Source organism: Cygnus atratus, chromosome Z (assembly GCF_013377495.2).
Source record: "Cygnus atratus isolate AKBS03 ecotype Queensland, Australia chromosome Z, CAtr_DNAZoo_HiC_assembly, whole genome shotgun sequence".
NCBI lineage: Eukaryota > Metazoa > Chordata > Aves > Anseriformes > Anatidae > Cygnus > Cygnus atratus.
The window spans coordinates 39,182,490-39,197,651 of NC_066396.1; the positions used below are offsets into that span (position 1 = coordinate 39,182,490).

A 15,162-nucleotide genomic window follows, 5' to 3' on the forward strand; every position below is an offset into this window, starting at 1 on the left:
TGGCATTTTAAAAAATTATAAAAAGATAGTGTTAGGAAAAAGAGTCTAGTTTCTAATATTTCAGTTTTGGGTCAATAGTTTCACTTGATTTTTTTCATACAAAAATAATTGGAAATGTTATTTAAAGGATTTTGAGTTAAATATACAAGTTTTATATGTATATATATATATTCTAGTGGATGCTTTTCTAGGTACTACTTTCCAGAGAATTTTGTCTATCTCTATGTACAACCTTACCATGAGAACTCTCAAGCAAGTGGACTGTAAGGCCAGCTAGCTGTAAAGTATGTGGAAAAACTTCACGGTTATAACCACTGCTGTCTCTGTACTGTTTCTGATGCAGATCTATAGTTCTACTGAGCACAAGAGGCGACGTAGAAATTCCTAATAACTTATCAGAAATCTTAATGTCCCTGGGGACAGCCAAACCACCTTATCTTCAGAGCAACGGTTGGTGAAATTTTTTGCATGTTTCTTTGACGCTACCTAGCACCTCCTTGGTCTATGTTTGTTTGCATGATGGGTTTCTCATGTGGGCAGAAGTCACTTCCCGTTGCCCAGAGCATTGTGCAAAGTTTATTGCAAGCAGGGAAGTGACTAGCAGTTCTGTGTACCTGGATTACAGAGAAAGCTGCAGGCTTTTTTTTCCAAAGCCTTTATTTTGTCTCACACAGCAAATCTGGGGAAATTGCATTCTATTTTTAAACAATCCCTTGTGCTAGTCTAGTATTTTCTGTTGTAACAAAATGTGAAGGTAAAGATGAGAAGCTGTTGGTATTTTGAGGGATGATACTTTCTACGGACACCATGGGGCAGCTCTCATCCCTTCAGAGCTGTGACACAAGTCCTCTGTGAGAGAGCAGGTTTTATAAATGTGAGAGTCTTTAATACTGAATAACAATTAAAAAAGTTTTATTATTTCCCTGTTAGGTGCATGTGATGCTGAGGCAGGTTTAATATACTGAGTAATTGGCAGGGGGAGGATTTTGGAGGAGCGTGCTGCTCCCCTCCTGCCCAGATGTGTATTGCAGTTGAGCTGTTTTTGTAACACTGAGCTGTTTTTGTCACAGGAATCTTGGCCTTTCTGGGTTTCAGAGGCACCTTTAAGCCATCCTGGATTAAGCTGTTTACTGGTCCTGCTGGGCATGGGCTAGTTCAGATAGAAAAGTATATCCCTTTGCAACTGGAAGAGTATGGCTGTGCCAGAGCAATCAAGAGCCGACGGAAAGACCTCGAGCTGCTGAAGAAGGCTACAAGAGCTCATTAAAGACTAAGATGTACATAAAAACTGAGGAAGAAAATGTGAACTAACTTATTTTTAATTTATGGCATTTTAAACTATATTGTTATCCAAGTAAATCATGTTATTGTCTGTCAGACATTTGCCAGCATTGACCGCTTGAATGCCAGTCTGTGCACCTTCTAGTTGTACAAAATATGAAAGAATTTATTAGTATTTGTATAAACAGGTTTCAGAGATTTTTCAGATGTTTGTATTTACTGTAAACAGGTTTCTTATGTTTAATACTCCTTTTGTATTTAAGAGGGTGTTCATAAAAGCCTTAAACTTTTGATAGCAGGTGTTGGTAGTGCATCTTGGATTACTTGAAAGATTAATGTTTGTCTCCCTAAGCAGCTTGAATTGATCATTATAACTTAGTTTATTTGCATTTTCCCTCTGCTGTATACATGTTTTCATGAGAGTTTATTTAGCAGTAAGCTCAGCTACATTCTCAAATAGCTTTCCAAGATGTTTAAAAAAAAAAACAAAACAACAACAATTCCTCTTATTCATGCAGCTGGACTCAAGGAGTCTTAACTGCAGTAAAAATTTTTGATTTGCTGTCCAAATGGTGGAGAGGGGGGATTCGGAGATCCAGCCTGGGGCTGGTTGGGGATTGTGTACTGTGCAACAGAGTTTAACAAGGCTGTGTGTATGTAGCAGCATGACAGAGAGCAGAAAATGACTGCCATTCTTTGGGATCACTGCTGACTATTCACCCCAACATGTACAGGAGTCTGTTAAGAGTTACTTCATCAGTTCATCTGGCTATTAAGGCTGGGTACAGCATGATTTCAGATTTTTCTTTTAAAGCTTTTAACCAGAATGACAAAGCTGAGAAATTTGTTACTCGTGGTTTGTTATGAAGCTAAGCTTCTACTCCTGACATGATTTCTGAGGCTATCCCAGCTCTAAATTTTGAGTGAGTGGAAAGTGTTCTCAGTTCATTCAGTCATGCAATATGTTTTGCCTTAACTTTGATTTTTTTAATATAATCATTTTGATAAATTCTATTGATTTTGTATTAGGTCTGTTTGATCTCTTTGGGTTTTGTTGCAATTATCGGACCCTTTCTGCAGAGAGTGTGAAAATCATTTAGAAGAACTGAGACACAGATGCCCATTTTCAGGATCCTAGTCTTTGAAATTTAATTTCAAAAAGATGCATTTCGTAATAGGGAATAATGTGTGCCATGGAGCTGAAATGTTACTATAGTTCTAATAAAACTGACATAATTCTTTCTCATCATATGTGTTCTCGTTCATTCTAGCTGGTATAATGTATGTACCATCCAGAGATGCTTTGTGCTTTGAATTTAAAATGGAGTGGATGTTGGAAATGAACCCTTCACTTGTCTTCTCCAAAGACATTGAAAAACTGGGGATTTTCTTTTTGTGTGTGTGTGTTGTGTGCTTTAACGGAGAGGAGGCACAGTAACACACCTATTATTCTGTTGAATTAAAATATGCTACCTCAGTACAATTAAACTGCCTGGTCTAATCCTTTTTTTTTTTTTTTTTTCCTAAGTAAGAGTGGAGGGGAAAGGAGCACAACACAAGAGATGAAGTTAACAAACAGATGACTGATTTTTTTATTGTAAAACCAAGCCAAATGGATGATTATATATTTCACAGTTGTTTTGATGCACGGTTCTGTCATAATGTTTTTTAAAAAAAAAAAGTTTTAAAAAAAATGTTAGGGATATATGTGGTAAATTTTTAAGACTAGCTATAATGTTTGGTATTACTAATGCAGGACAACGTGTTTTATGTGCTCTGAGTGCGGTAGCGGTAGTGTTTGGGGATTACAATAGTCTTAAGACTTCCACTGTTCTGATCTGTGGATAATGCTCGGCAAAGAAATACTGATCAGACAGTGACCTTCAGGCTTGTGAAGTTGGCCATTATTTATGAGATTCTGCTGTTCTAAACCATCTTGTAAAAATTATACTTGGAAATGTCAAGGCTATTCCAATGTAAAGCATACTGATGGACAATTGGACCTGAAGTTGAAGTGTCAGCTTTTGTGTAATTTAAAACATTTGATAAGTAGCATAAATAAATTTTTACATCTGACAAGACTTTAAAATCTTGGGTCTCTTCTGTTCTTGTATCAAGTAACTTTATATAATGTGCATTGTCTGAGCACTGTGAACTGTTTTATGGCAAACACTGACGGACCTGTGTGGTTTGTGTCTGTTCTACCCTTCATTTAGCGAGGAGTTGGAAATACTCAAAAAGGAGCTGCTAGTGGTGACTGAAGCTATTTGCCTGTCTCCAAAGTTTGTGGGCTTAAAGTCTGTCTTATCTGCTTTGCTTAGTCTTTTCAGTGTGGATGTTCTGAACTCAATAATACACTACAGTGTTGTTACCCATGCTAGCCTACAGGAGGGAAGGCTGAGGGGCATCTTCACCATGTGTATAAATAGCTGGTAGGGGAGAAAAGATGGAGCCAGGCTCAGGCTCTTCTCATGATGCCCAGTGACAAGAAGAGGCAATGGGCAAATACAGATGTACAGGAAATTCCATATAAACAGAAGAAAAAACATGTATTGTGAAGGATGGTCAACCACTGATATGAATTGCCAGAGACGCTGCGGAGTCTTCATCTGTAGAAGAACAGCTGTGGCTGACCTTACTTTGAGCCATGTCTCCAGAAGTGGCTGGCTGGGCAGTGCTGAAGCTTTATACAGTCAAAATTACCAATGCACCTGTCTTCTATTTTCCCAATGTACCAGTTACCACAACCTGCAAGGACTGAGCTGCACCATTTTCACCCCATGCCTGAAAGTCATAGAGGTCTTAACAATGCGGCACCTGTGCCTCAGACTTGGTCTAAAGGCATTGGAATTGCTTCTCCAGGATAAGGATTTGTATAGGAATTGAATTCTTCGAGGAATGGACAATGTTGCTATTCCTTACTAAAATGGTGTCTTTTTGCAGTAAAATAAAAAAAAGATAAATTAAAAAAAAAAATCAAAATTCACCAGTCTAGGAAAGAAAGGGTAGTTTAAAGCTCAAACATAATGTGTTAAATCTTAAGGCACATCTAGGTAAGAACGCATCTACGTTCTTGCTCTGCAGGCTAGTTTCTGCATTTTATCTTGTAATTCTTCTAAGGCTTTGAAAACAAACAGAAAACACCATCAACAATAAAAATAAACTTGGAGCAGGGATCAGAGTAAGTATGCTATCAGTAAAACACTCCCTCTGGCCACTGCATGAGGGGCTGTAGATCCTAAAACATTGGGATGATGTCAAGGACATGCTTTAGGAAAAGGTCAACTTAATTCTGCATGTTGTAGGAGTGCAGTGGCAGCTATGGCTCCAAATAACTTCTGAGTCAGGACATAGAAATAAGTTTTCCTGTTTGGAGCAAACCTTATGAGGTGATTTCCTCCACTTCCACTCAACTTTTCACATCATGTAGGATAGGTGTACATCTGAGGACAGTCATACAGCTCTGGCTGAAGAACCCAGTCCACCAAGTTTGATGATGACTGTATCATATCACATTGGTCAGTGACGGTGATAAAATGTGTGTCATGGCTATATTTGTTTGATGTGAAGGTTTAACATATGTATCCCAGTGTCCAAACATGTACCAAGCGCAAAGAAAAGCAGTAATTGCCTAACTTCAAAATTGCATACATATGAGCATTTTCTGGTAATTACTTTTTCACCTCTGGTCATACGCATTGGGAAGGTTCTGGTGCTTCTTACAGTTCACAAGAGTATTTTTCTTTTCTGTTGTCTGGTGGTTTTTTTTTTTTTTTTTTTCTCTCTCGTGTCTTTTGTTGGTTAAACATAAAATAGTACACAGCGTTGAAGTATATAAGGCTACCTTAGGTTTGAGAAAAATTAAAAGGGTTTTAATTATCTGGCCTGGGAGTACTACAATTTTCTATAGCAATTATAACTTCATGAAAAAAAAAAAAGAAAAAAAAAAGGTTGTCTGGAAGTTGACTTACGTGACTGGGAATGGTGAGACTGAAAAGTCATAGAAATCCCTCTCCTGTGTATTTAGTATTATTTTTTTTTTTTTCTATTGTGAAGATTTTCTGAAGAAATTCTGAAAAAGTCACTCTTCGAATACAATAAAGATAATCTGGGAATCTCCCAAGATCTGCCTAGCCTTTTTTGATATGATATCTTGTCTGCTCTTGTGTCCTTCCCTCAGCCCACGCTCAAAAGATTCAGAGAGAGGCTTGCACTTTTCTTGAAATGTTCATGGTTGTCACGTGTGGCGTACTAGTGAGAAGTTAGCTTAGTCAGATCATGGAGAAATCTCAAGGTAACTGTTCTGTTTAATCTTTGTCCTTAAAGGCTGACTCCTTCACTTTTCTGAGTTCTATTGTATTTAAAAATATAAAGCAGGCTGAACTGTCAAGCCTGGGAGACGAATTCTTCGTTTCATCTTTGTCCAAGTTGAATGTGGGGGGGGGGCAGCTGAATATCCTTTTTTTTTTTTTTTCTATTTTTTTCCTGATGAACTGTTCTTAGAACACACAATGGCCTGTCTTCATATATGATTTATTCTAAACGGAACGTAAAACTGTAGTGATATTTCAGGATTATTTTTGTGTGTGGAAGTTTACAAGTAATAATGCTGAGCCAGAAACAGAAATATAACTCTCTCTTGTGAGAGTTACTCTCTTTCCAGTAACATTTTCAATGGATACGCTAGGATCAGCTCAGGGTATGTTTTATAACATCAGTAGTTTTCAGAGATGGGTCTCAGACAGTGATGTCATCTTTTTAGTATCTATGAGGTTCTTCAGCAGAAGATAGTTGTACTCCATCTGCAGGGTGTGAACTATGACCTAATAGTGTTCTTCCATCTCTGATGCAAATGATGACTGTGGCACATGTTTTCGGTAATAGCAGACAACACCACGCTTAACTGTGATCTCATTATTTCTATTTCTGAGAAATTATTCTATGAGGAGCATCACTGAGTAGTACACACTGCAAATTTCTGCTTTTAATGTCCTTTTTAATACTCTACTGTAAATCTTCTACAGGGTTCTCCTTATTCCTTTCCTTTCAGGCCATTACACTTGGGATGCTGCTCTGGTTAATTATCTTATTCCTTTAAAAAATTCCATTTTTTATATTCCCAATATTTTTCCATCTGTGGATTTTTCTAAGTAATCATCCATTATTTTTCTCCAATAGTTCTGTTTCCAAAGCATCTTGGGCAGCAGTTCATACCTGCCCTGTTTTCCCACCCTTTTAGTCTATCCAGTCTCACTTGAGTTTCAAAGTGAAATCTTATTCTTTTAACAAAACCATTATCCAAAATAAACTTTTCTTTAAATGCTGCTGTTTAGCAACATGTTTGACATTGGACAGATGCATGGAAATTGCTTTTGCAAACAAGATTCAGGTGTGGGGACACTCCTCATGTCAAACTGAAGGAATTAAAGGCATAGCCTTCTGTAAAAATGTTGATCTCCACTGCTATTTTTGTGTATGGTGCTGCTTGCTGAGTATCAAACAGAAATGGAAGTCAGGGTGGGCTTAGGTTCTTCTATAGAATAAGCCTGATTAAATGCTTTGTGGTTCAGCATGTACAATTACAACAAGTACCAATATGAAACTTAGAAATGTTCATGTCCACAATTTATAGGAATAATGATCTGTTTTTTTGGTGTATATTTTAAAATTTTAATTATACTTCAGTTTCATTACTTTCACACTTAAGTCATTGTGTACTCTTATTTTTTCCCCTAGGACAGTTCTACACAGACTCCATGACATAATTGTTAATAGTGGCATACAAGCCAGTTTCTAAAATAAAGTTAAATTAGGTTCACACTAATAAGCATATACCTAGCAGTTACTGCTTATGCAAGGAGGAAAATAGGGTCTTAAGTCAAATGCAAAGTTTCTATATTAGCATAACATGTGAGTGTGTAAATAACTATTAAATACATTTCCAAAAATAGATCTTAGAAGTACAAAAATATTTTGTGTGTGTGTGTGCAAATGGTTCCTTTGTTTGCCTGTGAATGCCTGATGTTCAGGATCTATGAAAAAGTAAATGACATCGCAAATTGTCAGGAATCTATACCGAAGTTGTTAAGGAATGTTGTTGTTGGAGGGTCCCAGGACAGAAGTCTCAGCAGAGAGCTTAATAGGGAAGCAGATGCTCTGTTATAGACTGCAGTGTCCTGTAAACTTGAGTCAAAATCATTTATTCCCTCTCACAGGTGGAACCTATAATCACTAAAAACAAGAGGTGAATCTGCATCTATCGTTAACCAAATTCCAACCAGACACCTAAAAGACACTCAAACATTTTGAGTGTTGATTATAAACATTAAGAAAGCTCAGAAATGCTGTCAAGAAATGCTGAATTTGGTCAGATCGGTGGCCTGCTGTTTGCTAGAATATACCTGCAAACTAAAAATATGAAATGAGATGATATTTCTCATTATTCAGAGACACAATAACATAGGTACAGGCAAATCCTTGGGCTCTGAAGAAAGTCACTACAAGATTGACATATCCACATTTTTTTAGACTTATAATTCCATAAATATTTAACCTTAATCACCTACATGAATTTAAGTAGTGTTTGAATATGTGTACTAGGTGGTTTTTTTTTGTTTTGTTTTTCTTGAGACTTCTTGCAGAATTAATTTAGCAATATGTACCTACAGTGAGTGTTTAATTCTGCTTTTCTCTTTGTGGTCTGTTAACTTTGGCTTTAACTTCTACTTCTGGCAAACCAAATTATTGTAGTTCATCATTCCCTTTGTAAAAGTAATGAACCAAACTACATGCAAAAGAACCATCGAGATTTTCCAGACAAAAAAAAAAACAAAAACAAAAACCAACCAACCAACCAAAAAAAACACCCTCTCTCTCCCAGTGTAACAGGGGATAATGAGGAGTGTGGGTTTTATCTTTCCTATCTTTTATATATTTGCAGTAGTATGGCTTATTCATTTGCTGGATAAACTGGTATGGATGAAATTGTACAGCTTTTTTCTTTTTTTTTTTTTTTTTTCAGGAGAAAAGCCTTTTCTGGTACCATGAAAATGTAGTCCACATGTACATACATCATGTATTAGGAATGAGGTACCCAGATCCTATGATATATAGAGGCTGTACCAAAGTACGTGCAGGAATCACAGACCATGCAGAAAGAGAGCTGACTCATCATGAAAGAGGACAGATTTAAGAAAGAAATGTCTATAAGTGCTGGTGTGATTTTTCTTTTTCAGACAATGTATGTCACAAACAAGAGTGGGTTCCCATGCAGGAAACAGCTCTTCCGTAAAAGGAGACAGGGAACAGAGTGTGTTAGGCCAAGGCAGTGGCAGAGCAAACAAAATGAGTACAGAGGCTACTGATTTCCTTCCTCTGTCGTGCCACAGCATAATTTATTGCAGAGCTGGAGAGAAGCAATTACTCCAGCTTTCAATATGGTTGTCACCTCTGATTCAAAGAGAGAGCAATGCACGTTCTCATCCTAACAGATACTCAGATCAAAAGGTACCAGCTATGGAAAAACAAATGCACGCAGCTGAATATATTTGTTATCAAAATAAATTTCCCTCAGATATTATCAGAAAAGGGAAGTTATCTTATTAAGGAAATTGTTCAAGAAAAGATTAGCATGCGGCTATAGAGTGTTTCAATTGAAGGAAGTTACATTTTTGTGCCTCCAGTTAGCTAATGTTCATGAAGCAAGAAGTACTATGATGTGCAAAACCAAAACCTACCCCTACTGATTTTGCAAGCCCTGTCAACAGATGTAGAAAAAGCCTGCAAGCTCATATCACACGGAGAGGGAACATTCACCAGCACCCACAGGCAAAGCAGAGGTGTCACACCTGCAAGCCAGGAGTCAGTGATAGAAAGGATGTGGCTGAATAGCTCAGAAATAAGAGAGTCTGTAGCCAAATCTTTTTGAAGTGGAACATTTTGGAGTTCGGCTTCCTGAAGCATAACTTTTCTTGAGCCCTTTTGGAACATTAATTTCCACATGGTATGTTAGGTTTGTGCTCATTTGCAAAAGGTGTTTTTTGTGAGTCTGGGGTAGAGCCTGCAGCAGAGAGTGAAAGAATCCAGCCTGGGAGGAGCTGGCACTGACAGGGTGTTTGCAACTCAGGTGTGCTGGGAGCCAGAGAGGCAGGGATCTCGTATTGCTTTACTGCTTGGCACCTCTCCAGCAGATACTGCAGCCTCTTGAAAAGGTCTCCCTGCCAGGCAAGGCAACAAAGAACATTTTGCCATCACTATAACTGATTAAGGTGAAGCTGCTATAATAAAAAGGGGGTCACTTTAATTAATGGGTTAATGTGAGCCTCTAAATTGAAATCCTGTTGGAGGGAATTAGAATAACCTCTGGGTGAACTTAGTTGGAGCTATCTGCCAAGCTTCGCATGAAGAAATGTAAAGCGTGGGTTGTTGTGAGCACAGATGAAAAGAGTACCTTGGGTGGGAGCACTGGAGAAATGAAGGAAGGATTAAAAGACAAAACTGGAATTTAAGAAGAAGAGATTTTACTTGTCTCTTAGCTCCTACTCTGTCTTGAGTATTGTTCCAGATGTTCCCCCCTGAAAATCTCCAACAGATGTCTATCTTCAAACAAAAACCTGGAGCTTAGCTATGGAGTAAAATCTGAGGCTAAGCCATAGTGTTTCTCAGAACTACTGAGAACTGTCATTTAATCAACCAGCAAAGGCATTTTCAGATAGCTCTGCCATCTCCCTCCTGCCATTTTACACAGTAATTAAAAACACAACAGCAAAACCTCAGAAGCTGCTGCCTCTTAGATAAGCTATGGCAACAATGCATTGGAGATTAGGAGAGACTGAACTTGGTTAGGAGGCAGAACTCCATTTTTTTTATTATTATCATTATGTATATATATATTTAAGTTATGCTTCCACCATAGCAGCAGCTATTAGTCTGTGGACTCTAAACAACATATCTGCGTGGTAATGGAGACAGTTTCAGTCTCTCAGTGCCAGCCTGAAAAGTACAGATGGAAACAGAGGACAATAACTTCACTGGGATATTTTGTGCCAGATGATAATTGCAATAGTAATTGAGCTGTAGCTGACCCTTGGCCTCTGCCTGCAGGGTGGTTTATTCCTAAACCAATGCCTATGTAATGCCTCTAAATTCTGCACAGGGGCTAAGGCCCCATTCATTTCCTGGCACGGCACATCAGAAGGAAGTGTTCCCATCTTTGTCACGTGAGCTCTTTCTTCCTCGCCTGCTCGAGTTCTTCCTCCCAGACCAGTTTTTCTCCAGATGTCAAATATCTAAAGTTCATTAGTCAACAGTAGTTCAGCCTTAAACATCCATTAGATGCTCTTCTCTCTCCTCTTCTTAGTCATTGTGGTTTCCCACACCCATTAAGAAAAAAGGCAGTCAGCAAAATGATTCTTATTATTAACCATTCTTCTGCCAATGCAGACAAAATTAAACCTTAACTCACCACAGATATACAGAAAACAGATAAAAATCAAGTGTTCATAAATTCTATTGCCTATTTTGAAAGACTGCCACCACTTTACAGTTTCTTTGCTCTATCTGTAAAAGAAAACCACATTTCCTCATTTCCACCATTTATTTCTGCATCAGTAATGTGAGCAAAGCTTTCTGAGGTTTTTATTGAGAGCAGTGATGCACAATTTACATAGCAGAGCAACAAGGTTGGCATCAAAATGGTTCCCAACTAAATTACTGTAAAGGGAAGGCCTAAGACCCCAAATGACATTTAACAATATATATATATACATACATATATATATATTAAATATTATTGTTACACTTTTTTTTTTTTCTTCTGAAGTTTTTTTCTTTTTTTCACTTGGGACTTTATATTTCAGTAGAGGGCACTGTGACCTTACTGAGAACTCTATTTGCTAATTGGGCCATTTGAGGATGGAAAAAAAGTATAGCAATTTCCCTGAGCATCTGTCCATAAGCCACAGGTTTATATATACAGGAATTACTTATTCTCCATTTTAATCACTACCTCATCATCATGGCTAAGTGGTTGGATGCCAGTGAGAAAAAACACTTCATGGAATTAATAATTCTAAAAAAAAAAAAAAGAAATACAAAAAGTAACATCTCCTTCCTTTTTTAATAGGGGAAAATTAGCTAAATAGAGGCTCAGGCTCTTTTTTCTGTGGGTAATGTAATTTTCTGCAGTACAATCCCTGGTGCAGGCATTTTAACAAAGACTTTACAGCAGCTGTTCTGTCAGAAGATAACACAAAACCCTCTTCAAAACTCCCAGACCTCAGCAATGCATGCAAACCACTGAAAACACAACCTGCTGCTCTGTACCTTGACACCCACACAGGGCAAAAGCATCGAACCCATTTCTACTGCAATTAAACCTGAGGAAGGCCCGGACAGACGGGTGTCCCATCCTCACTGTCCACCAGGAGTCAAGCCCATGCAGTGAGCCTCAGCCAGGCTCGGCCTCCTTTTGGCTTCCATTTGAGAAAAGGGGACATCTATAGCGCTGGCAGGACAGCTGGTGGAAGTGTCCCTAGCCCTGAAGGTACACCAACCAGCACGCTTGGCACTGTGGGGCCAGTGGCCAGGCCAGGCCCCTCTGCCAGCTGATGTGAGATGAGCACCTCCTGCCACAGTGGGAAGCAGAGCTGCTGCCGCTAGCTGCCTGTGTTAATTCCACTCATTTGGCTCCTATTTGGAACGTGACAGTCAAAGGGTAGAAAGAGACATTGCATGTGAAACAGCTTAAATTGCTGGCATTATTCCATAAAGGGTAAATTGTTCATTCTCCCAGGTGTGTCTGTGTGTAGAGGTAGCTATTAATAATGAAAAAATATGAGGTAAGGATACAGAAAATATAATAATGTAGGCTACTAATGCCACCCTTTTTTCTGCACTGAGTGGATTATTTTCAAACCTCTCAGCTGCCATTTTATCCAAAGGAGGTATTTGTATTCCTCATGGATCATGCGTATCTCAGAAGCCAGTAAAATGGTTACTTGGAGCTCCGCAGTTAGGAAAGCTTATTTAAGATATCTCCTTTTGCTTTTGATAGCTGCAGGTATCTCTGAAGAAAACCAGTTTGTCTTCCAAGAATGACCCTCTCCTTTCCCTTCCTCTCTGGGATTAAATACCCTGTTGTTACAAAGCAGCAACACGGGCACCAGTTATGTGTGCATTAGGCCACAGGACCATTAACATGGGTACCAAGGGGTGCTATAATGCTCTATGCCTATTATTTGCAATTTGCAGTACCTGAGACCTGTTCCATATATTTAACCAGCTGATGTTGGTTGTGATGCTTACACCAAAAGGCTTCTGGGAGTGTGAGGCTTGGTGTGGTTTACAGACATCTGATGCCAGTGCTGGAAAAAGCTAATACAAGAGTTATTTCCAGCCCCATGGGCATGTAAAATACCTAACAATAACAATAGCTATGTACTGTTTATAGTCAAAAATTTATGGCAAGATTACCCACCACCTGGCTGACAGGCTGTCCTACTAGCTGCTGTCAATAGGATCCCTCTAAACAGGCAAGTATTTTTTTCATGATGCCTTAAATAGCAGGCCTACCTGCACATAAAAACCATGAGCCACACAGCAGTGACCTCTAGATAATTATTGTTACTGTGCCACCCACCATACCCACAGGAAGAGTTGCAATAGTTCTGTTTCCCTGGCCTTTTCTATGCCTTTGATTTTGATGAACACAACAGCTGATGCAAACAGGGATGGATGCTCTGTGATGGCATGAGAACATCATCTTTTTTCAATTCTGTTTTTGCTTTCATCCTCGTTGCTTTCAGAAGATTGACAGGTTTTACCATGTGGCTTCATTGGCCTGGCAGAGCCCTCCCTTGCCCCCACCAATAACTTCTGTGGTCAGCAGGGCCAGGATGGCAAAATCAAATTCATAACCATCTTGATCCCAGCATTGCTTCTTGGCTCTCAGTGACACTTGAAAGCCTCTTCCATGTCCTGTTGTGAGTCTGTGGTCTGTGCTGGTTCCTAAGTCTCAACTCTGTACAATCAACATATTCAGTATAGCTCACACTTAGTCTTTTAATTGCTTTTGCCCTGTGAAAAAATGCAAAGAAATCATACCTATTGGATTCTGGTTTATTTGCCACCCGCATGTCTTTATAAAAAGGGAAGCATTCAAAATAAGGTTAGATGTTTAACTTCTTAAGAAAGATTTAAACAGCTTGGCATTTCATTCTGCCAGTGCAGACAGCATTTTGGCCATGTAAAAGATCATCGCCTCGCACTTCTTGCGGGCGAGTCACAAATCACAGCTGTGGGAGTGGAGCCAAGGTCGAGGTGTTGTCGGGGTCCTGGGGGAAGTGGCGGGGTCCTGGGGGAAGTGGCGGGGTCCTGGGGGCAGTGTCGGGGTCCAGGAGGTGGTGTCGGGGTCCCAGGGGGCCCCCACGGAGGCAAGGAGGGCTGGCGGTGGCAGCAGGCGGCTCACAACGGGGCGGCTCAACATCCAGGCACCTTCCCCGGAGGGAGACTTCCTACTGCCCTGGGCTCATGGGCACTAAGGTCTTTCCAAAACCAGCCTTCACACCTGGCCGCTGGGCTGCTCCTCCCGCAGCAGCAGCGTCCCTATCAATTGCCCTAATTACTTGGCTGCCTCTGGATACGCTAATTCATTTAAGCTGTCAGTCCTTGTTAAGTGAGTCCTTCGGGGCTTGATGAGCTTCCCTTTGCAAAGATTGCACACTCTGAGATCGTGGCTGGATGTTGCTTTAAAAAATGGCACAAGGATGTTGTTGGGTTGTTGTGATTATTTATTTTGTAATCACTTGTGCATAATTCGGGTTTGATAGCTGTGAAAGTGATTCCCCCAGCACTTACACTGCCTGCGGTTCCTCTTTGTAATCTGTGAACAAATCTACCAATTCTTGCTGATTTCTTCTCATCTCTCTCTTCTCCCTCCCCCTGTCTTAAATACAGATTTGCAGATTTTTGGTTAGCCCACTCAGCAGTATTTTCCATAACAGATTATTGTAGCATCTGTTGCTGTGTGTACACACTGAGTCTGGCTATAAGAAAACCTCTGGATGACAACACATACATCGCATTGTGTAATATAAAAGGAGACAGCTGAAGATTGCATACCTGTTTTCTTAATGCTGAGGCAGTAGCAAATATTTACAGACCCTGGACATTGCAATTTATTGTGACAGTGCTCTGAGCAGAGGCTTGCCTCTCTTAGTAGGACACAAGACAGTCAAAGCTATATGAAAATATGTTGAACATGGATTCTGTTTAAAAAGAAGAGACTTCTCCATGCTGAGGCCTGGAGAGTTTGACCTGAAAAGAGTGGCACAGTAAGGAGAGAAAAATCTTGAATCAGCCTGACAGCAGCTGCTTACAAAAGTACGTCCTTCAAACCCATTACTTCACAATCTAAGCACATGTTTAACCCAGCAGGCAACACTGTATTATAAATGCTCTCAAACACAGTCCAGAGCCAAGAGCAGCAGACCGTGTTTACCTCAAGACCTAGCTTTGCTGCCCTGCAATGCTGGTGGCCTGGAGATCTCCAGGCAAATTCACATGTTTAGCACTACCAGGACCTGATCAAGTGATGGTTCCTATGAGAAGGACATTTTTTTGGCATGTGTTGCCTTGTAACTTCTCAATTTGTAAATTATACATTTTTGCTTTTCAATTACTGGTTTTCTATTTGTTGCAGCAGCAATTTTGATGGCTGCTTTAACTAGGAGAGAACTGTCAGACACGTAGTCATTACCATATAAACATTTTAAAATGTGTTCTTTTCTGCAGACAAGAGGTACTATTCAAATACTAACATACTGCCCACAAGACAGAGCAAAAATTGATGCAGTTTGGTAGATTTCCAAAGACACAAATACT

General features: G+C 39.5%; 1 protein-coding gene across 5 annotated transcripts in view; it reads left to right on the forward strand.

The window, feature by feature from the left end:
• CEMIP2 (cell migration inducing hyaluronidase 2) overlaps positions 1-3,370 on the forward strand; it is a 52,282-nt gene extending 48,912 nt beyond the window's left edge. For all 5 annotated transcript variants that reach the window (XM_050716135.1, XM_035558483.2, XM_050716134.1 and 2 more), the window contains exons 23-24: positions 344-450; positions 1,071-3,370. In XM_050716135.1, coding sequence (XP_050572092.1) covers positions 344-450; positions 1,071-1,267 — 304 coding nt within the window. In that variant the 3' untranslated portion in view covers positions 1,268-3,370. The remainder of the gene's footprint in view (positions 1-343; positions 451-1,070) is intronic.
• The last annotated feature ends 11,792 nt before the right edge of the window (positions 3,371-15,162 follow it).